The following is a 24707-nucleotide window of genomic DNA, read 5'->3' as shown; positions in this document are numbered from 1 at the left end:
GAGGTGGTGGGCGCCTGTAGTCCCAGCTACTCGGGAGGCTGAGGCAGGAGAATGGCGTGAACCCAGGAGGCGGAGCTTGCAGTGAGCTGAGATCTGGCCACTGCACTCCAGCCCCGGCGACAGAGTAAGACTGCGTCTCAAAAAAAAAAAAAAAAAAAAAAAGAAATGGACAATATAAAAAGATAAGAGAACCAGGTACCAATAATGTTGGGAATTTAAAATGCATGTAGCACACATGAACACAGAACTCTTTAAATGCAGCTGTAGGAACCTCCATTTGGGTCTCCCTTCTGAGCAGCACTCCTTGTCATTTCTTTTTTTTTTTTTGAGATGGAGTCTCACTCTGTCACCCAGGCTGGAGTGCAGTGGTGCAATCTTGGCTCACTGTAACCTCACCACCCGGGTTCAAGTGATTCTCCTGCCTCAGCCTCCTGGGTAGCTGGGATTAAAAGCGCGTGCCATCACACCTGGCTAATTTTTGTATTTTTAGTAGAGACAGGGTTTCATCATGTTGGTCAGGCTAGTCTCGAACTCCTGACCTCATGATCCACCCACATTGGCCTCCCAAAGTGCTGGGATTACAGGCGTGAGCCACCATGCCCAGCCACTCCTTGTCATGTCTGTCATCTGATACATCTATACTTCTGAATAATCATAAACTGATACTCAAAGCGATGCCCTGACATCTCCAAGGTTCTACAAGGTGACCAAATCAGAGAGGTCACATCATGCCTAGTATTATTTTGGGGTTGGTATACATTTTATAATAATTATTTTAAAATTGGTAATCCATTTCGGGACTCAGTGACAGCTCTATTAATCATATTGTTTTATTAACTGAAATAGTACACTCTGTCAGTAGGATGAACGATCAGAGATTATGACACAACTAAAACCAAAGCTGGGGCAATCGGGTCTTGGAATGGAACCACCCATTATGAACTATCCATCTGACCAACTCTGTAACTTTCTTCCTAAATGTGAGATCACCAAGGCATTTCAGTGCACCCTGCACAATTCATGGGGCAGGGTCCTCAGATTAAAGACTTTGCATTTATGTAGAATTCATTATCATTTTTCACTAAGCAAACTATTTGCTCACTCTCTTCTACATGTAATTGTCCAAATTTGCTTGACTGCTGAGTCCTCATGGAAGAATTCCCATTCTGTCCCTGAGCCTCTCCTTTAGGGACTTGGAAATGGAAGGTAGTGCAGTTCTTTCTGGCCATCTGCCAGGCATGGAACCCCAGGCTTCTTGGGGTAAGTTCGACGAGCAAGCTTAAAGAACTCTTCTGCAGCATCAAGTGCAATGAGACGGTCCTGCAAAAACAAACAACAAACCAAAAACCTGCTGGCAAGATAGGAACCAAGACATGTCAATAGGAAAAATCAATCTAACAACAACAAAACCCACCCTGGAAATGACAATGAGCAAGTAAGATGTTTATTAATTTTTTCCTAACAAATGTAGAGACATACCTTAATCCTTTACTTACATTATCCAGGAAACATTTCCCCACTCCTTAACGTCCTTTCAGATTATTTTTTAGTCTTATAGGTTATATAAACAATACTTCTCACATCTCTTTGACCTACAAATGGTTCAGAAAACAGACTACACAGTAGAATCCACTGAAAAAATACAAACTCTTGAGCTGGAACCCAAGCCTCAGTAGGTCTACATGTGCTACGGAAATCGGAACTTTTAAAGCTCTTTAGGTGATTCTGATGCTGCGGGCTACCGGGAATCAGAGTATATAATGCCAGCATCTGCCACCTCATATGTGATAGTGATGGTGGTGCTGGAATAAGTAGGATAGTGAATAGTTTTTAAAAAGCAAACAATTAAGGCAAAATTAGGGCCAATGACAAAAAGCATCCACTTACCACAACAAAGAGATATCTCTCTGAGAGCTCCCAACTTGTTGGGAAAATATTGGTTTCTTCAGCCAGTTTTAACAACATCTCTCGAGCTTTCCTTGTGTTTTTCGAATCACTGATGGTGCTGAGTTTAGTCACTGACAACAAAGAGTCAGCTTCCTTTTGAAAACCTAAGGTAGAAAAATGTACCACTCATGTATAGTGGTCCCAAGTTAACAAGTGTCCCGCAATACGGTCCCCACAGGAGATTACAAGCAGACCCATGTGGATTCTGTACAAGTATAAAGCATCAGAAAACTGAAGCCAAAGGCACCATTCCATGTGCTGCCTCCCAGATCTCTGTGATTGGCAGGATATTTAATTACAATTCTTTTGGTATTTTTTTTTCTCTTTGTTAACTTTTCCCTCAGAGCCTCAGATACTCATCCACCAGCTGCTTGCCACCTTGTTTCTGGTTTGAAGCCCTCTTTCCTGTCCTTCCTACTGTTTACCTTCTCCCCTGTCCCCAGAATTCCTACCTGCCTCCCAGCCTGCAAAGTGGTTCCCTCCAGGCTGTCCTTCTCCAAACCTAGATTTCTTTCCTCAGGGTAATATGATTCGCTGGTAAAAATCACTTACCCAAAAGTATAAAGAACTCAAAGACTTAAACCTACTTGGAGTAACTTACATTGTTTAAAAAAAAAAAAAAATGGCTATTAGCTCACAACAATACTGGATGTGCAAAGAGGGCAGAGGTCCCATCCCATCCCATTGCATGCCAACCAAAGCAACAGAGACTGGTCACATGGCACCCCACACTTGAAAAGTGATGATGCCAAAATGTCATGTTCTCTTCCAAAGCAAAAGGATCAAGGACTTCAGAACTGATCAATTCACTTTTTAAACACTGAAGCAGGATTATTTTATAATGTGGGGGTCACATTTATTACATCACAATCCTGGGACAACTGAGAAAAATCATTATCATTAACCATTAGTGATGAGGGCAGGTATCCAACCTAATGTCACAAGTATTTTTGCCAACCTTGAAGCTTTTCTTCCATATTTCTTCTGAAATTCTACACTGAGTTTTGCTGTCTGTCTTGCAAACAATATTTCTCCCAACATGCTTCATCATACAAAGCTATGACCTAATTGGCCAATACCCACATCTAATTAAATTAATGTACAATGCCAAAAAAAATAAATGGTAGTGCCTATATGACTGCACTGGCCTGTGTACCCTATACTAGGGACAGATGGAGTAACACATGGCAGAGTGTATCCAGAAGACATGGACTGGTGACAGCAGAAACATCAGGCATTTATGCTTGAGGATATAAGAGCAAGATTGGGACAATAATTAGTACACAGTAGCCTTAATCAGTCAATTATTGACATTCCTTTTATAAAAACCATGGTGGAGAAACTGAAGAATAATGATCACAACTAGTTATTTTTACCATTTCACAATCTCTTTCAGACTTACCTAAATCTTCTAAGATGCGTTTCCATCTGTTTCTCACTTCCCTTCGAACCTGCCGCAGGGTATGGATATCATAGTTGAGTTTCTGCCACTCCTGTAGGAAAATAAAAGTTTAGTTTTGTTTATACCCCTTGGCTTAAACCTCTATCTCATTCCCAAACTTCATGTTGCTTAAACACATGGCTCTTCTCTTTTATTAATCTTCAAAGCATGCCTAAAAGAAGAGAAGGAGACGGATGAGATAAAGTTGATAGGAATAGTATCAGCTTCCACTGCTGGAGAATCTGCTCAGCACCAGGTGATATGGCACCTTGCATAAATTATCTTACTGAAACTCTTCACATTACATAGTCTCTCAACTTAGTGATCTCACTTGTAAAGTGGAGTTAACAATGATAAATATTCCATTTAAGAATGTTATAAAGACTGATGGCATACAGAAAGCACAATATCTGCATACAGTGAGCACCTAATAAAATCTATATATTATTAAAGCCATTTTATAGATACAGTAACTGAGGCCCAAAGAGCTTCATTGGCTAATCCAATGTCATCAGCTAATAGGTATCAGAATAGATATTTGAACCCAAGTCTGGCTCCAAAGTTCATAAGAAACTGACACACACAAAAATCTATGTCTCCTTTTGTAGTCAGAATAAAGTAGACCTGAACATCCCAAGTTTCTTGATTCCTGGGCAATGTTTCCTTCACCATATCTCAGCAACATTCTTTTTTATTTATATTCCTTTGATAGGATGAATCTGTCACAAATTCAACTTTATCAACTGATTAAAGTTCTTTATCAGTCCTATGTATAGGGATGCCATCATGTTGTTCCAATACAGAACTTGAATCTTTTAGGAGCATTAGGATCTTTATTGAGATAAGTGTGCCTTTAAAATGTCAAAGAAATTTGTTTTTAACGAGCCTTGTCACTATGGAGCAGTCATTTTATAGAGTATACCTTTTACTGTTTCTTAGCAAAGACATTAACCACACAGCTATCCTAATGCACAGCCCAAAAGAACATCATTCTAAATGCTCAATTTAGGACTCAAGTTATATGATATTTTGACTCCTCTAACTGAAAATGTTTCAATGATGCCATTATTTCTCTACTAAGTTCTGCTCAAGGCTTGCCTTGTTGATTGCTAATCAACTCATGACTGGTTAAGAAAACCCAATTTAGCTGCCTTTCCCAAATGTTTATAGATACCACTTTGAAAAAAAAAAAAGTAGCAAAACCAATTGTGTTTTGTTATGACTGCATTTTAGATCTTGAATCTGTGGATGTGCCATCAGCAGGCCATGGGCTTTCAGCTATTTTCTAGAAGTCAGGAAGTGGCAAGTTTGAACACTTTCGCCTGGTCCTCTTGTATTTTACCAAAGGCATGTTGAATGTGCATGTGCACGTGTGCATGGTGATTGGGGTCTGAGACAAAGTCTATGACCTTGGAAGAGGGCAAAGTTAACTAAGTCATATAAGAAATATGCAACCCTGGCCATATCTTTGGTATCATGTTAAAGCATACCTATCTCATCCCCCACAGACTATATAAGTTGTAGGGGGAAAAACTCAAGTACTGCTGTCTTCATTGGATGGGCCTTATTATACTTACTTGGCCACTCAGTATAGCATATTGGAAAATACTGTGGGTGCTGAGCCTGAGTGTCTGGGTTTGAATCCCAGCTCTGTTATTTACTGACAGCCTGACTTCAGAGTTCTTAACCTCACTGTTCCTCAGTTGCTTCATCTGCAATATGGGGATAATAAAACTACCTACCTCATTGGCTTATTGTGAGGATCAGATGAGTTAATACAAGCCCTTAAAATGGAGGTTGGTCCACATGCTCCTCCAAATCAGTGTAGCACAATTAAGAAACAATCCTAGGTCAGGCACGCTGGCTCACACCTTTAATCCCAGCACTTTCGGACACAGAGGTGAGCAGATCACTTGAGGTCAGGAGTTCCATACCAGCCTGGCAAACATGGCAAAACCCTGTCTCTACTACTACTACTACTACTAATAATAATAATAATATTAATATTAATAATAATACAAAAATTAGCTGGAGGTGGTGGCGCACACCTGTAATCCCAGCTACTCAGGAGGTCGAGGCAGGAGAATCGCTTCAACTCAGGAGGCAGAGGTTGCAGTGAGCCGAGATCACACCACTGCACTTCAGCCTGGGCGAGAGTGAGACTCTGTCTAAAAAAAAAAAAAAAAAAAAAAATCAGAAGGCCAGGTGTGGTGACTGACACCTATAATTCCAGCACTTTGGGAGGCTGAGGCGGACGGATCACTTGAGGTCAGGAGTTCAAGACCAGCCTGGTCAACATGGTCAAACCCCACCTCTACTAAAAATACAAAAAATTTGCCGGGTGTGGTGGTGTGTGCCTGTGGTCCCAGCTACTTGGGAGGCTGAGGCAGGAGAATTGCTTGAACCTGGGAGGCAGAGGTTGCAGTGAGCTGAGATTGTGCCACTGCACTCCAGCCTGGAAAACAGAGCAAAACTCTGTCTCAAAAAAAAAAAAAAAAAAATTCCTCTAGGACTCAGAATTATTTCTACTATGAGCATGGAAGACATGATACATTACATTATGCAGTATGCAGTTTGTGAGGACCTCCAGAAGAAAAATTTATCTGCTCTAAGTATCAGATGGTTTTATCTTTCCTAAAAATTATTTCATCTTTCTGGATGCTGTAAATTTTATAACTGATCCGTTTCCATTTGTGCCTGAAAATTTCAAGTCCTTTCATGAAATATATATATATATATATACAGGATTTCACAAGCATTTTTGAATTACTTCAATTTCTGGCTACTTTTTATGTCTTTATTCATATTTTCTTCTTTCTTTCCTGTCTTATTCTAGTTTATCTTATCTCACTATACTTTCATGTAAGTTGCCTTAACTCCTTTTAGATAAAAAGATGGCAGTAAAATAAACAAAATATTAGGCAGAATTACACTGTGCTTATTCTCAATGAAAATGACCCTGCTTTCTGGAATTCATGAAAAGTGACCCGATTCTTAGTCACACTTGATTAGAGACCCACTCAATCCACGGATGAGTTGCCTCATATATTCACACAACTTTAACTTGTGAAACGAACCACTAGGTGGCTTCGCCAACTTGCAATTAGAGGTCTCTACCAATTTTTCTTTTAGCTCCATAGGCTGATGTCTTAGGCCTTGTAGGCCTTGTTCTAAGTGCAGCCAAATCTCCGTTTTTCAGAGACCCAGTCATCATTGGATCATTCAGGCTTTGGACTTCTAAAACATCCTTCCCTTCCTGCTGTCCACCTATTAGTCATTTTGCTATTCCTAAATATCCACAATGAATGTTATATGAATTCATTCTGTTTCAGTGCCTGTTATTCTGATAAAACATTTTATGGGGAAGCAACACATAACTAGTAATCAATATGAGATTAAAGATTTGCTAAGGATGAATCCATAGTTGATGCATCTTTGGATCCCACCTTCCCCTACCATGGTTTGGGGACAGCTTGCACATGACAGGTGCTTGTTAAAATTAGTGGAATGAAAATATGGATGTCATACTTCCATATTATTATTGTCATCTTTTGACAGGATAGTCATGAATAATCATACATGAAAGTATCTGGAAATTTTATGCAAAATTTAAAGCTCTAAAATCAGTAGAAGCATTGGTAGGGTTTTAACTAAGAATAGGCACTTGATTAAATAATTGGTAAGAGGAGAATCTGGATTCCTCTTAAACATGTGACTCTAAAGAATTGGATCTTGATATGGTTTGGCTCTGTGTCCCCACCCAAATCTCATGTTGAATTGTAATCCCCATGTGTTGAAGGAGGGGCCTGGTGGGAAGTGACTGGATCATGGAGATGGTTTCTAATGGTTTAGCACCATCCCCTTGGTGCTGTCTGTCTCGTGATAGAGTTTTCACAAGATCTGGTTGTTTGAAAGCGTGTAGCACTTCCCACTTTTCTCTCTCTCTCTCTCTCTCTCTCTCTCTCTCTCTCTCTCTCTCTCTTTCTCTCTCTCTCTCTCTCTCCTGCCACCGTGTGAAGAAGGTGCTTGCTTCCCCTTCGCCCTTCTGCCATGAGTGTAAGTTTCCTGAGGCCTCCCAGCCATGCTTCCTGTATAGCCTGTGGAACTGTGAGTCAGTTAAACCTCTTTTCTTCATAAATTACCCAGTCTCAGGTGGTTCTTTATAGCAGTGTGAGAACAAGCTAATACAGATCGAAATGCAGCAAATGAAAAATAGTGATGTAAAAAATTTTATCCAGTTACTTCTCTCCACAACTAAAGAAACTAACTCCCCTACTCCCTGGCGTTAGAGCAAGTCTTCTGATGTCCCTCTCCAATTTTTAAATAGTAATGATTTATTTTTTTAAGTTTGAAACAAATAATTTGAAAATAACAGTTAAAGGTCAATTACATATTCTTCCCAAGTGACTTCAATGCAATTCTACCAGACATCAAAAGCTAAAGTCTTATTTTCTAAAATAATATTATTTGTTTCTCCTTAATTTCTGAAATAATGTATTCTGGTCAATGTGATGCCATGGCCCTGAACTTTAACAATGGGTAAATTAGCAAAGGTGTAGCAAAAGAAAACATACTGAGCTAATTTCATAAGATACCTGAGAACAAGTCAAACTGAAAAACATAATTGAAAATCAATAACTGAAGATGTTTATAGCTGAATTCTTGGGGCTTTTTTTCCTCATCAGTTGTTGGCCAAATCAGATTATGGTTGCTAGATAAGAAGGTTGAGGCAACAAGATGAAAGGCAGAAAGAACTCAATGTCCTGCCACCATCAATGGCTAATTCTCCTCCAGCTTTGGATCCCCAGGAGCTGACCTTGACCTTGAGTCCTGATTTAAGCTCCTCAGATCACTTTCTCATGCATAAAACTAAAACAACATTTGATTCTTTGACCAGCATCTTCCCATTTCCCCTACCCTTTATTCCTCGGCAATGACTATTCTATGTTTCTACGGGTTTGACTTTTTTAGGTTCCACATATAAGTGAGATCATGCAGTAATCGTCTTTCTGCGCTTGGCTTATTTCACTTAGCACAGCGACCTCTAGGTCCATCCATGTTATCACAAGTGGCAGGATTTCCTTGTTTGTTAAGGCTGAATAGTATTCCATTGCAATATATTTAATAAATTATCTTTATCCATTCATTCATCCAGAAACACTTAAGTTGTTTCCACATCTTGGCTATTGTGAACCATGCTGCAATGAACATGGGGGTACAGATATACATCCCCATGGTGTATATATAGTGACTATGGTTAATAATACTATATTGTTTACTTGGAATTCAAGAGGATTTTAAGTGTCCTTACTGCATGCACACACGCGGGCACACACTGATGGTAGTTATGAGTGGTAATGGATGTGTTAATTTGACTGTGGCAATCACCACACAATGTATATGCATATCAAAGCATCATGTTGTATATCTTGAATATATATAACTTTCACTTGTCAATTAAATATTTTAAAACACAACATTTGATTCTCATCTATATTATTGATTGTAGATAAGTGGGATAGTTTAAAAGTACTTTTTATTTCTTATAAAAAGGTGACTTACACACTTAAAGAAATATACTCTAACAATAACATATACATTTTAAATCACCTTAAACTCTTAGGAACATCTTCAAAAGAGATCAATTCATTTTTAATTATAAAAATAATATAGGCCAGGCGCGGTGGCTCAAGCCTGTAATCCCAGCACTTTGGGAGGCCGAGACGGGCGGATCACGAGGTCAGAAGATCGAGACCAGCCTGGCTAACACGGTGAAACCCCGTCTCTACTAAAAAATACAAAAAACTAGCCGGGCGAGGTGGCGGGCGCTTGTAGTCCCAGCTACTTGGGAGGCTGAGGCAGGAGAATGGCGTAAACCCGGGAGGCGGAGCTTGCAGTGAGCTGAGATCCGGCCACTGCACTCCAGCCTGGGCGACAGAGCGAGACTCCGTCTCAAAAAAAAAATAATAATAATAATAATATAATCACATAGAAATAAAATAACAAAGAGAACAGAAAGATACAAAATGAAACTAAAGGTTTTCATTTTTCATTTAATCCTCTTCTTCCAGTCTAATTCCTCAGAGATAGCTACTGTTCAACATTTCTTCTTCTCCTTTCTCTGATAGCTACTTCCATAACTCCAAGAATAGGCTTATACTTCCAATTTTCTCATGTGTTAACTTTAAACTTCCTTGTACTCCCTCTATGAACAAAGAGTAACTTAGCTTTTCCTCTGTGCACATGTGCACTCTCTCTCTTTCTCTCTCTCCTTCTCTCTCTCTCTCTCTCTCCCCCCCCCATCTCATTGCAAGGGAGGCTGGAAAAGTGAGGAAGCAGATTATCAATAGCACTTTGGACAACCACAATTCATCGCCTAAGGTTGGCACCTTGCTGCCCCAAACAAAAACTGGGTTCTGATGGCAAGGAAGAAAGAAAGGGCATGAACATCAGGGCAGCTAATATGTTTGCTATTAACGAGTAGCTAATAACAAGTAATATGATGTTTTCTTTGCCAACATCTGTTATCTCCTTCTCCCATCAATCTATTAAGTATACCGAGACTTTCCCTTGCAGAACAGTTGTAATCTTAGCTATCAGAGCAGACACTGATTGGCTTATGCCAATAAACTCATTTTGGCTGTATATTAGAATCATCCAAGGAGTGTTCTAAAATAACCATGGATGGGATTCACTTCCCAGACCAATGACATCAGAATCCCTTGAAGGATTCCAGGTTTGCAATCCAATGACCTAAGCCAACTGGCATAACCTATTGGTTCAGGGATGGGGACATAACCCAACTCAAGCCAAAAGAGAGGCTGTGAAATCCATGAAGCTTCTGGAGCAATCAGGAATGGTGTTTTCTCTCTCCTGCATAATGTGATATGAAGCTGCAAAATCAGGAAATGCTCTCATCACTTTGATTAGCCTGAGAAGAGCCAGATTAAACAAGAAGTAACACTCAGAGAACAAAGTTGAAACAATCACAGAGATACAGAGCCTATGGATATTCTGAGCCTCTGGGTCAATTCTCGTCTGAAGTCAGACCTACTTCAGGAACTCTCTGTTATCTTAGCCAATCCATTTGGGTTTAGACAACTGGAGTTCTTTTCCTAGCCCTTGCATTGGAAAGATTCATGTTGCAAAGCCCACTCACTGAGTATATAAAGGACAATATAGATACCACACAAAATGTTAATTTCATATTTTCCCACCCTCGCCCTCAGGAAAAATTTTCAGTGCATGGATTTATCTAACTGGGAATAGATAGGGCTTACAGAGGATGTAGTGTTAATGGCTCTGCCTAGATCCCCATCTTTCTGTCCCTAAAGTGTCTTAGGCAATGACACAGATATAACAGCAGCCCTTGTCTGTAGCCAGGGCTTACTTTATGGTACCTCCCCTGAATTCTGTCCAGCAGAGCAAAGCCTCTGACTCTCATGAGATGTTGCTATAACAAAGGAAAGAGGTGGCTTATATCTAATTGGCTAATTTCTTCTGAAGATTCAAGTGAGAAGGGTCTAACTATGATTGACTTAACCATTCAACTCTCTTATGAAGACAGGCTGAATCCTTCTGGCTGGATGTAATGACCAGTTCAAAGTTCACGTTTGATTAAAAACTTGGAGCTAAAATCTATTCACCATCTGAAGACCAACCATTAAGATGACTTTGTCTTTTGTCTTTCTTGGATGGTGAAAAACCATCTTCAGGGGAAGATGTTCAAACTCAGGCTAAAATGATCCTTATTGTATTTGATCCGTGCGCGCGCGTGCGCACACACACACACACACACGCACGCACACAGAACAACCAGAAGAGTATCACTCAAAATGTTATAGATGACACTCTGGTGAAGTTAGGTAATTTGCCCCATGCCCAACTGCAAACAGCAGCTAAGCCAGAACCCAAATCTAAATGCATCGAATTCCAAAGCCCACAGACCCTATAAAAAAGAAAAAAAACAGAAAAGAATGACTATTGTTGTTTCCTCAAATCCTGCTTCTTTTTTCTTATGCATTCAATTGTTTTATTTTATCTTTTTAGAGAAGGAGTTTCGCTCTTGTTGCCCAGGCTGGAGTGCAATGGCGCAATCTCAGCTCACTGTAACCTCTGCCTCCTGGGTTCAAGCAATTCTCCTGCCTCAGCCTCCCGAGTAGCTGGGATTATAGGCATGCACCACAATGCCCAGCTAATTTTGTATTTTTAGTAGAGATGAGGCTTCACCATGTTAGTCAGGCTGGTCTCGAACTCCTGACCTCAGGTGATCCACCCACCTTGGCCTCCCCAAGTGCTGGGATTACAGGCGTGAGCCACCTCGCCTGGCCACATTCATTATTTGTTAAGGTAATACATTTATATGATTCAAAAAGTACTAAAGGCTCTGTCCCCCAGTCACTAGTATTCTCTCTACAGGTAATTAATGTTACCAATTTTAGCAGCATTTTCCCCATAAATAGTAGCATATTATACCTTGCACTTTTGACTTTATAATATGTTTTAGTAATCAGTCTTTACGAAAATGTAAGATTTGGGCTCTTTCTTTGACTTTTTTACCATTTGGTATAGACAGAAAAATATTTTCCTACATGTGTCTTAAAACTTGAACATTCCTTAAGATTTTTTTGCTTCCTAGTCATTCTTTCCAATATCACTGTTGAAAAGTATTAAGTTTCCACATGGATTCATGCACTATATACAACCCTTTGGGAATTTTCATTTCAACTCAAACCACAAACTAAAAGAATATGCCACACTGCTGGGATGATGACAATACTGCTTTACAAAAATTAAATACATCTAAATCACAGACTAAGAATTAGAGTTGTAAAATACTTTTACTTGAAAGTGGCAACTTCTTGGTAAAATGAATTCTTTGAATATGATGACTGTTGTCTCCTCCAGTTTTCACCCATTGACATCATCTTATGCTGCTTCTACTTAAAACGAAGAGGGATCATCTAAAAGATAGAAAGCCTGTATTGACTGCTTCTCCAGTTTAGTCTTCTCTCGTTTTGTAGGTAGTGGGAAATATCAGATAAGGTGGAGAAAGACATATAATACGCGGTGGGGATCTGGATTGCCACCAGCATCTAAGAAATCCTCTCATGTTTGCCTTTCACAGATAAATGTGGAATAGATAATGCAGACTAGGGTAGTTCTACCACTACTAAAGAGTACACAGAACTGTTGATGTCAGTCTGGAGAAAGGTCTCCAGTAATGCACCGTGGGGCTCAATTTTGGAGCTGATTTTTATCAGTGACTCGATGAAGTCAAAGATCACAAAAGTAGAAAGGATTACTACTAGTACATGGAATTATAATGTCAAATGTATAACAAATAAAGCCTGTGAGGCACAATCTAAAGACCAAAATTTATTAGGAATAAATAAAAATACCTCTATTTTTAGGTTGAAAAAATCAACACAGCCAAAGCAGCAGAACTGCCTACACAGCAGTTCATGTGAAAGAAAGGCTGAGGGCTTGGATAAACCAAACATTACAATCTACCCAAAATGTGGCATTCATGAGGATTAATGAGTTTAAGAGATTAGAGTGGTGCCTAGGAAATAGTAAATACTCTGCAAATATTGCATCTATCTATCTCTCTATCTACCTTCCTACCTACCTACCTATCTAATCTATCAATCATCTATCTGCCCTTTTTTGCAGATGCCTTTAAATCCTTTTTGGGTTTTGTCAGGCAATACAAGAAATAACATGTTATATTGAAATAGCCTGTAGAAATTAAATTTCTAGAAATTAAAAATTTTATAGTACATTTCATTTCTTTTGGTGTTGCTTGTTGTTGTTTTTGGGCTAGTGTCTCACTCTGTTACCCAGGCTGGAGGGCAGTGGCATGCATGATCATGGCTCACTGCAGCCTTGACCTCCCAAGCTCAAGCAATCCTCCTGCCTCAGGCTCCCGAGTTGTTGGGACTACAGGTGTGCATCACCACACCCAGCTAATTTTGTTTATTTTTTGTAGAGATGAGGTCTCACTATGTTACCCAGGCTAGTCTCAAACTCCTGGGCTCAAGTGATCCTCCCGCCTTGGCCTCCCAAATTGTTGGGATTATAGGTGTGAGTCACTAAACATGGACTAAAAAGCATATAGTGTGTTTCTAAATAAAGTCTAAAAATTATACTTCAGTGTTCCAGTTGGGGAGGGCTATGTTACCCTATGAGACAGATACCCTTATAATCCATCTTAAGATGAGGAAACTGAGACTGAAGTAACTTCCCCAAGCGCACACAGCAGGTAAGTGAAAAACTGGGATATGAAACCCAGATAGTCTGGTTGTGCGGCCAACACATTGAGCCACCGTCCACACTGCCTCTTTGAACAGGACGGGAGAGGGTGGGCAAGGGAGGAAGGAAGGAAAAGAAGTAGAAAAAATAGAGAAAAAACAACTGATTTGAGAAAAGATCAACTTGAAGCCACGCTTCCTCAGTTACGCCTGAGAAGGAACTAGGAAAACACGACTGAAATCTGGGGAGAAACAGAACTTTTCTAGAGGCAGAGATTCTCCGCATCCAGCAAAGGATGCTGCCAAACCCAGGGACGATCTTTTTGTGAAGGGTGGATTCACGGGACACAGCGCCCTGGTGCTTCCTCTGAGGACCTCAGCGCTCCTCTTCCTCCTCAGAGCCAGTGGCAGGACCCTCCAGCCCCTCCTACTTTTCCCATCCCTCCCTCCCCCACACCCTCCTCTCCACTTTGTCTCCACTTCATCTCTCAAGGAGTTTGATGAAGGCAAATCATTCCCCTCAAGAGGAAGAAAGAGAGGAAGCGGGCAGGAGCCGCAGAGGTCTGAGATTCTAAGGACCGAGGAGAGAAGGTAAATATTTAGGACTGAGCTGTGATTGCAGCAGGGAGGGCTGTGAGACTCCCTGATACTTTTCTGAAATGAGGTTTCAGGCTTCCAGACTGAGAAACCCCCAGGAAGACTTACGTAAGGTACTTCCTCTGCTCTTCCCACTTCCTTCCCCCAGCTCTTATCTCAAAAGGAAGCGTCTCCTGGGAAACCTCCCTGGACAGCATGCACCCTTCTTCCCCCAGGCCTGTGAGATGACAGCCTTACGAGAACTCCTGATTCAGAACCCAGCCAAGTCCTCTTCAGAGTTCGTGCAGCAAACCAGTTTCACTCACTCACATGATGGGCCTCTTCCTCCCAGAGTTAATCAGCTGCACATTTTAACAAACATCCAAATGCTTGATGGCATTTGCCACACCCAAGAGAAAAAGGATTCTGCAAGAAACAAGCTCATTTTTCTTCACAGGACAGCTGGCTGCACTGATGCAAGCAGCCACAGCCCCCTGCCCTTAACGAACTCCTTGACCTCCTCAAGCTCCAATCCATTCTCCATCCCTCCCTTCACTGCCAAATGGCTTAGACTGGGAGGCTCTGTTGCTCTTCTCACTTCCTCCTACCCGCTGATCACCAGCCCCCAGCAATCTGCCTTCTTCAGGCCTGCTCTCTATGGAAAGGGCTAAGGTATTAATACTTCTCCCCATCCCACTAGTGACCTGATTTAGGGGCGTAATAGTCCTTTCCAAAGACCGTCACCGCCTCTGAAGTATTTAATCCTGATGGCCACACCCTTCTTAACGTGCCTTTCTAGGTTTCTATGGGAAAGGGAAAAGGAGATGAGCATTTATTAAGTGCCCACTGAGCGCCATGGGTGGTAAGTCCCCCACCACCCTGTGAGGTGGGTATTATTATCCCTATTTGGGGGAGGAAAGCGACAGTATCCTGCCTACAGTCTAAGTCAGGAGGAACTCTGGGATTTGGGATCTGCTGCCTCTAAAGCACATCCTTCAACTGATCCCCCTCATTCTCAGCTCTCTTCCCTCTGCTGGTTCCTCTTCCTTCATCTCTTCCTTTGCAGTCCTTTCCTAAGGCTCTGTCTTAGGTCTTCTCACCTCTCTCTCCCTAGATAATTTCCCCTAATGCCTCAATTTCTGTTGTTATTACTTCTCTCTAGTGAATCCTAAGTCTCTTACTTTAGTCCTCACCCCAGGCCTCAGCTCTAGGTCTCAATTTCCACCTTTCTGCTGGATGTGTCCAAGTGGACAGGCTGCTGACATGTGGATGAGCCCAATCAGACTCCACCATCCTCCCACAAGTCACCCTTTCACCTTATGTTCCCAACTTTGTCAACTGCTGCTCCCTCCCTTAATCCCATCTTCCAAATCTAAGCCAGCCACCTCAACTTGTTGACTTTCCCTCTGCAAAAGATTCTTACTCTTTTCTGCCTTAATTGGCCTGAATGCCTGCAGAAATTGGTTCCTCTGCTTCCAGAAGCTAAATTCTCCAATCTCCTCCCAACCTGCTGTCTTCTCAAAGATGAGACTGGGTCACTTCCCTCTCTGAAAACTTCAGTTGTTCCATACCACTTACTGAATAAAGTTTCAATCCCAAGAAGGTTACCCATGATCTGACCTTTCTGGTCTTGCTCCCAATGACAGCTGTCCACACATAGTCTGCCTCTGTCACTCGGGACCACCACTCTATCCTCCAGCACACCTTGAACCTGCATGCCTCGACCATGTTCATTCATGCCCTCCTTCCTCTGTGATCTAAATCCTACTCACCCCTCAAGGCTCAGCTCAAATGCCACCACCTCTGAGAAGTCTCTGCTGTTCTTACCAACTGAAAGTAACGGCTGCTTGCTTTGAACTTCCTCAGCTCCTTTACGAAAATTCTTGTAGAGTTACTGACTGTATAGATACTCCTTTTTTTTTTTTTTTAGACAGAGTCTCGCTCTGTTGCCCAGGCTGGAGTGCAGTGGCATGATCTCAGATCGCTGCAAGCTCTGCCTCCCAGGTTCACGCCATTCTCCTGCCTCAGCCTCCCAAGTAGATAGGACTACAGGCGCCCGCCACCACACCTGGCTAATTTTTATTTTTTTATTTTTTTATTTTTTATTTGTTTTTTTTAATTTATTTTATAATTTTTTGTATTTTTAGTAGAGACGGGGTTTCACAGTGTTAGCCAGGATGGTCTCCATCTCCTGACCTCGTGATCCATCCACCTCGGCCTCCCAAGGTGCTGGGATTACAGGTGTGAGCCACCACGCCCGGCCAATACACTTTTATACCATAGGTATGTATAATGTCTCCTTTATTACCAGAGTATAGGCTACCTGACCACAAGAACCAGGATTCTCCCAGGTCCTACCCAGTGCTTTGTACACAGCAGGTCCTCCAGTGGGGCTGCTGAACTGCACTGCACATGATGATGCATGTAAAAGCCAAGTTCTGGCCGTGCTCAAGTGCCTATTGTGAATATAGAAAGCGGCACTAAATTTTATTGGAAAAAGCCACTTGGGCTATAATCCATGCCAATTCTGAACAAGGCAGGTTTATATAATTAAGATATTTGGGCCTGGCACGGTGGCTCATACCCATAATCCCAGCACTTTGGGAGGCCGAGGCAGGTGGATCACCTAAGGTCAGGAGTTCAATATCAGCCTGGCCAACATGGTGAAATTCCATCTCTACCAAAAATGTAAAAATTAGCCAGGCATATTGGCCCACACCTGTAAACCCTGCTACTTGGGAGGCTGAGGCAGAAGAATCGCTTGAACCTTGCAGGTGGAGGTTGCAGTGAGCCAAGATCACACTACTGCACTCCAGCCTGGGTGACAGAGCGCGACTCCATCTAAAAACAAACAAACAAAAAAAAATTGGATTCCAATATTTTGGGAAAATAGAATGAATTCAAGAAAGGTGGAATAAAACAAAATGACCCATTCACCTCTTCTCCTCTGTGCGTAATCAAGCATTTGATATTTGAAAAGTACTTTTCAGTACGTCTCTTTAAGTCATCAACACTGAGGATGTGCTGTGTGGCAGGCACTGTCCCAGGCACTCCACATGTGTCATTGCATTCATCACAAAATCCCAGGAGATGGGTGAGGCTATGGATCCCTTTCTTGACATGTGTAGAGTGAGGATCTATGAGATTAAGCATCTCAGCTGAGATCTCACAGCTGGTAAGTGGGGAGCCCAGAATTCTGTCTGTCTGACTCCAAAGCCTATGCTACTCCCAGCACTCTAAGCTGCCACACAATTAGGTCCAAGTTGAGTCCACCATATTGTCCTTCCTTGTCACCAATGTGGAAACTAGGACACAAAGAAAGAAACAGAACATAGTGAGCAGAAACTTTCTTTCCAAAAGTAGCTTCTGGCCTGGCTACTCAGGTCCAGAATACAGATGGGCCTCCCTCCTCCATTCTCCAGGTGCCCTCACCAACACCCTTCTCACTGCCAGCTGTAGGAAGGTCAATGCCGTGAGATCCCAGGGGAAGGTGCAGACTGAGGACACTTGGCAGGGAAGATGAGGGATGGGGGATCATGCAGAAGAAGCTCCAAGCTTCCTTTAAACACACCTGGGCCTGGATGGTGTCATCTTCTTCCAGCACTACAAAAGCTGACTTTCTGCATCTACCAGGCATGGTGTGCAAGCGAAAAAGATAGGATCATATTTCACTGTTCCTAGACAGCTGGTGTACTCGTTAACTGTCTGCCCTCTCCTCAGCCCAAATGGAAAAGGATCAAATGACACAGCAAAGAAACATAGTGACTTAGAGGATAAGCAAAAGACTGGACTAATCTTGGACTAGCAGATGGGAGGGGGTGGAGGCCAGGAGGAGCCTGTGCCCAGTGGCCTGGCACCTTCAGGACTTAGAGGGGCCCTCAATAACTCCCAACAATGGTTGCTTTATGCTTTAGCTTGGATGTCTCATCACCTTGGAGCACTCACTTTAAGAAAGGTTTGTCTGTTGGTAACCAGAGCTGATGAAAATGAGCCTTTTTGGCTGGGCAGGTCAAACTCAGATGTAGGTATCTCTCTCCATGCCTCATTAGACCTACCCATTCAGTGAGATGAGAACCAGCTTCTAGGTATCAGATTCACATGTAGGTTTTTGTTTGTTTGTTTGTTCGTTTGTTTTGAGACAGTGTCTTGCTCTGTCACCCAGGCGGGAGTGCAGTGGCACAATGCACAACCTCCGCCTCCTGGGTTCAAGCGACTCTCCTGCCTCAGCCTCCCTAGCAGCTGAGATTACAGATGCCCGCCACCATGCCTGGCTAATTTTTGTATTTTTAGTAGAGATGGGGTTTCACCATATTGGCCAGGCTGGTCTTGAACTCCTGACCTCAAATGATCTGCCTGCCTCAGCTTCCCAAAGTGCTGGGATTACAGGCGTGAGCCACTGCACCCAGCCTCTCCTCCTTTTTGACCCAGAGCTATCTACTTGCCCTTTCACTGAATCCCAGGAAAAACTGGGTCTTAGCAGAGTTCACGATGCCCCCAGGCCTAGGACCACCTGCTGCTCCCATCACCAGGCCCTAAGGCCCCACCCCAGATACTCTGATACTTAAAAGATTAATAAAGTGAAATTTGGGGGCAGTTCATCTCTATATACCATGCAGAGCCTCAAATCCCAAATCGCACCTTGGAGTTACTGCTTAGAGTACCTTAGACAGGTACATGCGTAGCCTGGTCACTAATGCAGTCCCACCACTCTTTGCAATGCTTATCTGCTTTTACTCTGAATCCAAGCTAGAGTTTTGACCTAGAAAAGGTCAAATGCGAAGGCTGAGTAACGCTTTTCCAATTCTATTTATTTTTACTCCACGGCTCCACTTGAGTTCTGGAAACAGACTGCTTTGCAGCCAGAGGCCCCTGACCTAATTCTTTATCCTGGTTTTAACCAGATTAAGCCAAGGGAGAGCTCACAGCTCCTGCTGCCCAAGTGTGTCTGCAAAGCCACAGGAAGGGGCCACTAAGCATAAGATTCAAGCTAGTTTTGTCTAATTTGGGGACTCCTACCTCATGTACAGCTTTAGGGTTAAAAGAGCAAAACTCAGGATGAGATTTTGCTATTGCTGTCAGTGGGAGGGCTGGGCCTTGCCATTTTCCATGTGATATTGTTATTCCTAATCAACTAGTTGGAACCACCTCTGAGTTCTGGGGCTCTGCAAGAAAGAAAGATAATTAGTTACAGCAAAGACAAAGGATAACATGACTGAATTCCTGCTCGTGAATAGAAAAAGAAGACTTACATTTCTAACAAGGCAGAAATTGCCAATTCGTTCAATTAGTTTAAGCATGTACCATTGGGAAAGGCCACTTCTTCAAAGTAGTGACCCAAATTTAATTTGCACTCTGAATCCAGGGTAGAGAAAACATCTCAAACATCTTGCTATCCCTTCACATCCAGACCTGTGCTGTCCAATACAGCAGCCAACAGCCACACATGGCCACTGAGCACCTCAGTGTAGCTGGTCCAAACTGAGATGGGCTGTAAGGGTAAGATATGCATCAGATTCTTGAAGACTTAAGAAGAAAGGGCCAAGCATGGTGGCTCCTGCCTGTAATCCCAGCAATTTGGGAGGCCAAAGCAGATGGACTGCTTGAGCCCAGGAGTTCAAGACCAGCCTGGGCAACATGGTGAAAACCTCGCCTCTACCAAAAATACTGTAGTCCCAACTACTCAGGAGGCTGAGGTGTGAGGATGGCTTGAGCCTGGGAGCGGAGATTGCAGTGAGCTGAGACCGTGACCATGCCATTGTACTCCAGTCTGGGTGATAGAGTGAGACCCCTTCTCAAAAAAAACAAACAAAAAATGGAACTTTTATATTGATTACATGTTGAAATGATAATTTTGTTATATAACTGATTAAATTAGACTATTAAATTTAATTTCACCTATGTTATTTTTACTTTTTTAATGTGGCTACTAGAAAATTTAAAATGACTTATATGGCTTACATTGCCTTTTTATTGGGCAGTGCTGATCTACACAACATTATACTCAATTGTTTAATTTTAAAGGATGGCAAAACTTGCAAAGGAATGTCTCTTTAGCCTAATGCCACCAGAAAACACTCTCGTGTGGAGCCTTCAGGATTTCAGGCCCTCTCCAGGTGACAGTGGAGGTGAAGATCCATCGCCCTTTTAGTCCCATAGTTGAAGCGTGTCTTTCAGTTTACAAAAATGCTTTCATAACCCTAATTCATTAACTGATAACTACACCTAGACTAACGTCATTGCTTTGAAAAGACCCCTAAGACAAGAAAAAAGATAAATAAATTTGACTAAATACAAATCTGAAACTTCTATATGTGAAGGGAAAGAAATAATAGTGTCTTTCGTTTTACAAAAATGTTTTCATACCCATAATCTCACTTAACCGACAGCTACACTTAGACACATGTCTCATTACTTTTAAAAGACTTCCAAGACAACAGAAAAGATAAACGTGACTAGCAAAATTTTGAAACTTTTATACAGTTACGGGAAAAAATCACAATAAAATGGCAAGAAAATACCAGAAGAAGTATTTGATATAAATATAGCAGGGGGTTAATATAGAAAGAAAGTCAGGCCAGGCATGGTGGCTCACACCTGTAATCCCAGCACTTTGGGAGGCTGAGGCAGATGGATCACTTGAGGTCAGGAGTTCAAGACCAGCCTGGTCAACATGGGGAAACCCCGCCTCTACTGAAAATACAAAAACTTTGCCCGGCATGGTGGCGCGTGCCTGTAGTCCCAGCTACTCAGGAGGCTGAGGCACCAGAATCGCTTGAACCTAGGAAGTCAATGTTGCAGTTGAGCCAAGATCACACCACTGTACACTAGCCTGGATGACAGAGTGAGACTCTGTCTCAAAAAAAGAAAGAGAGAGAGAGAGAGAGAAAGAGAAGAGAATCACACTAATGAGCAAAAGACAGTGAGATAATTCACAAAAATATCAATTAAGATCCACCCTGTAATAATCAAAGAAATTCTCAAACAATGAACACTGTTTTGCTATTGTTGTCTAGCCAAATTATCTAATAAAAATAAAATGAAGTTGCCAGTGCTTGAGAGGGTCTACTGAAAGGGGCTATTTTGTATTATGATTGAGTTATAAAATTTTTGTCACTTTCTGTGAAAACTATTTGGCAGGATGTATCAAAGCATATAAAAATGGGCAAAATCTTTAACCCAAGAATTCCAGTTCTAAGACTCTAGGTAGGTAGGTAGGTAGGTAGGTAGGTAGATAGATAGATAGATAGACAGATGGACAGATATCTCTTTTCAAAATACCGGAAGAAAAATGCAATAAAATGGCTGGGTGCGGTGGCTCAAGCCTGTAATCCCAGCACTTTGGGAGGCCGAGACGGGCGGATCACGAGGTCAGGAGATCGAGACCATCCTGGCTAACACGTTGAAACCCCGTCTTTACTAAAAAAACTACAAAAAACTAGCCGGGCGAGGTAGCGGCGCCTGTAGTCCCAGCTACCCGGGAGGCTGAGGCAGGAGAATGGCGTGAACCCGGGAGGCGGAGCTTGCAGTGAGCTGAGATCCAGCCACAGCACTCCAGCCCGAGTGACAGAGCAAGACTCCGTCTCAAAAAAAAAAAAAAAAAAAAAAAAAAAAAAAAGAAAAATGCCATAAAATAGTACAATAGTATTTATCTTGACTAGGATTACATATGAGTGACTTTTTTCCTCCTGTACTTTTCAAATGTTCCACAATGCTCACATACTTCTTTTATAATCAGAACAGAAACTTAAAAATCCCTAAGAATGATTATTTTTAAAGCTTCCTTTGTAAACCTAATCTAGCATCTAATTAGCTCAAAAATGGAAAAGTCTAGGTCTGAGAACTATTATAACTTACATTTATTTTAAAAGGTATTTGCTATGTTTAGGATGGCAACTCACAGGCCATAGCTCATTTGATTTCAAAGAATTTTGTTAAACTGAAAGTCCTATCGATAAATTTGCAGGTTCCTGTGCATGTCCCCGAATTCAGCCGACAACACTGTTGCTTCTGCGGGGCATTGACCCTGTATTCCAGGATCTCTGCTAGCCTCAAAGGGGAGGAGGCAGACAGGGAGCATGGAGACAACAAGAACAAGGTGACGACAAGGACAGGAGCCCCAGCAGAGTTGAGGTCATCTCAGGGGGTAAGGGAGAACATTCAGCAGAGATAGGCAGGGGATACAGAGGGAGGAAGGAAGAGAAGAAATCAGAAAGTTAAAATGTGCTTTTATAGAAAAACCAACAATCCTAGAAATCTGAGTTTCTCATTCTTTAGCCCAAAAGCTTCTTGTTGTAGTGGTGAACCCTTTCCTAATTATTCTTCAGGAAACCTATCACCATGGACCCTACTTACATTTGCTCTTCCTTTGTTTGCAAGCTGTCAAGTTGTTTATTTCTGCTTGACACTGAACAATTCCAGTCCTTTTTACCTTTACTCTCAAGGAGGAAGAAGTTAAAGCAGCAGGGCTGTGATCCATTCATTCAACTAAAGGGAGTAGGGGACTTGGTGGTGAGAAGGGATGAATGATCCTAGGAAGAAAGTAAAGAAGACAGGTGATCCTATCTAATTTTTCATCAACTGCACCTCCAGGTAATGAGCGGAATGATCCTTGCTAGGAGAAAAAACCTTGCCTACTGAATACCCTTAGAAGGATGTCTCTGGCCAAAGGATGTCTTAGAGTTGCAATACTCAAAATTTTTGAGGCATGGCTCCCTGGAAAATGTCATGTAGCCAACAAAATAATGAGGGGTATCAAATGGAGTTCTTTTATAACTTAAAAGCTTTGCATTGTACACTTTACCTAGACCCATTTAGTATTGTGAGTCAGAGGGACAGGTCTAGGGAGGGCAAGGGGGTCCCAGGGAGACATCCTCAATGTCCCAGACCTCTCTCTGCTTTATCTGAGCCTCTCAATTGCCTGCCTCTTTGGAATTATTAGTAAAGCTTAATGATGGGTAAAATTTATGATCCGTGTGGATCTGATTTGACAATGGGTTTTGCTCATCCCGCCCCACTTCCATAGCTTGATTTCTACTTTCTAATTTTTTCATATTTTCATGACCTACCCCTGATCTTCTCAAATTACCCATATTCTTTTTTTAAGACTTAGAGCCACAAATTAAACCACTTCCCTAATCACCCCAAGGACATCTAGAGCACACTGTGTCCCTACAAACAAACCCGGTCACACTGATCCTTTAATAAAAGGGACAATATGTTGTGCTTGTCAACGGCAACAGGATTCCTTTAACAGCTAAGAATTATTACTTAAGTTCAAGCCTTGTAAAACATTTTCCCTTTTATTTTTTTATTTTTATTTTTATTTTTTTTGAAACAGAGTCTCACTCTGTCACCCTGGCTGGAGTGCACTGGTGCGATCTCAGCTCACTGCAACCTCTGCCTCCCAGGTTCAAGCAATTATTCTGCCTCAGCCTCCCAAGTAGCTGGGATTACAGGCATACGCCACCACACCTGGCTAATTTTTGTATTTTTAGTAGAGATGAGGGTTTGCCATGTTGGTCAGCCTGGTCTCGAACTCCTGACCTCATGATCCTCCCACCTTGGCCTCCCAAAGTGCTGGGATTACAGGCATGAGCCACCACACCTGGCAAACATTTTCCCTTACAATTCTAGCATCCCATTCACTGTCCATTTTTACTCACCCATAATCTTTAACTGAGCCTGCAGATTCTGCCTCCCCTACTCAAGTGTTGGGGTTTACTCTTACAAACCCTGATGCCAAAAGCCTCAGGCAAAATAATCACTTAAGCTGAAGCAGTCCTGGGATTGTCTGGAAACTCACTGGTTAACACATTTGTTTATAATTACCCCAGTCTTTCCTCGCTGTTACAGACATATGAATGACTCCTCACCAAGCAAGTTAGGAAGCTACCTTGTGAATGCTGAATTCTGCAGCCATTCCCAGTTTCTGAGACATTTACCTTGTCAGTCATCTGCCTGCCTCCTTGTCAACATGATAGGCTTCAAACAAAGGCACTAAAACATTTCCTGTGGATTTAAAACCCCAGATTATGAAAGGAAAACAGCAGAGTGGCACTAGCCCAAGAGAGGGTGCATTTTAATATATTTGAAAATTATAGTGCACTTTTTCACTTAGACTAATCTCACATAATAGAGCACTGTTTAGCCATTTTTCAAAAGAAAGAAATCACCAGTAAATGAAAAATGTTTTATACCCATAAATGAAAAAGCTAGAAGATTCTCTCAATTTCTAAAGAGGATCTCTTCTTCCAAAGTATCATACACCATGGGTATAAGAAGTCTTCCTCAAAGAAGTTGCTCATGTGTCCTTTTTGTATGAAAAATTAAATCAACACAGTCATTTGGGCCAACTCTACTGAGCACCAAGTGGCCTCAAGTAGAGGCCAGCAAACTTTTTATGTGTATTTTATGTTGGGGTTCTGTGTGAAACATCATTTGTAGCACAAAAGCAGCCATAGTCAGTATGTAACCTCATGAGCACGACTGTG

At 41.9% G+C, this 24707-nt stretch overlaps 1 protein-coding gene across 1 annotated transcript in view; it reads right to left on the bottom strand.

Annotated features, from left to right (window-relative positions):
• Nucleotides 1-384: 384 nt before the first annotated feature.
• The window catches only part of MREG (melanoregulin), a 78647-nt gene continuing 54324 nt past the window's right edge, over nt 385-24707 (bottom strand). Inside the window, exons 3-5 of the mRNA XM_030917138.1 lie at nt 3350-3440; nt 1888-2051; nt 385-1320 (exon numbers count right to left, since the gene is read on the bottom strand). Coding sequence (XP_030772998.1) covers nt 1186-1320; nt 1888-2051; nt 3350-3440 — 390 coding nt within the window. The 3' untranslated portion in view covers nt 385-1185. The remainder of the gene's footprint in view (nt 1321-1887; nt 2052-3349; nt 3441-24707) is intronic.

The sequence above is a fragment of the Rhinopithecus roxellana genome, chromosome 14 (genome assembly GCF_007565055.1).
Source record: "Rhinopithecus roxellana isolate Shanxi Qingling chromosome 14, ASM756505v1, whole genome shotgun sequence".
NCBI lineage: Eukaryota > Metazoa > Chordata > Mammalia > Primates > Cercopithecidae > Rhinopithecus > Rhinopithecus roxellana.
Note: the sequence above shows the minus strand (reverse complement) of the source record. Positions and strands in the feature narration are given on the sequence as shown.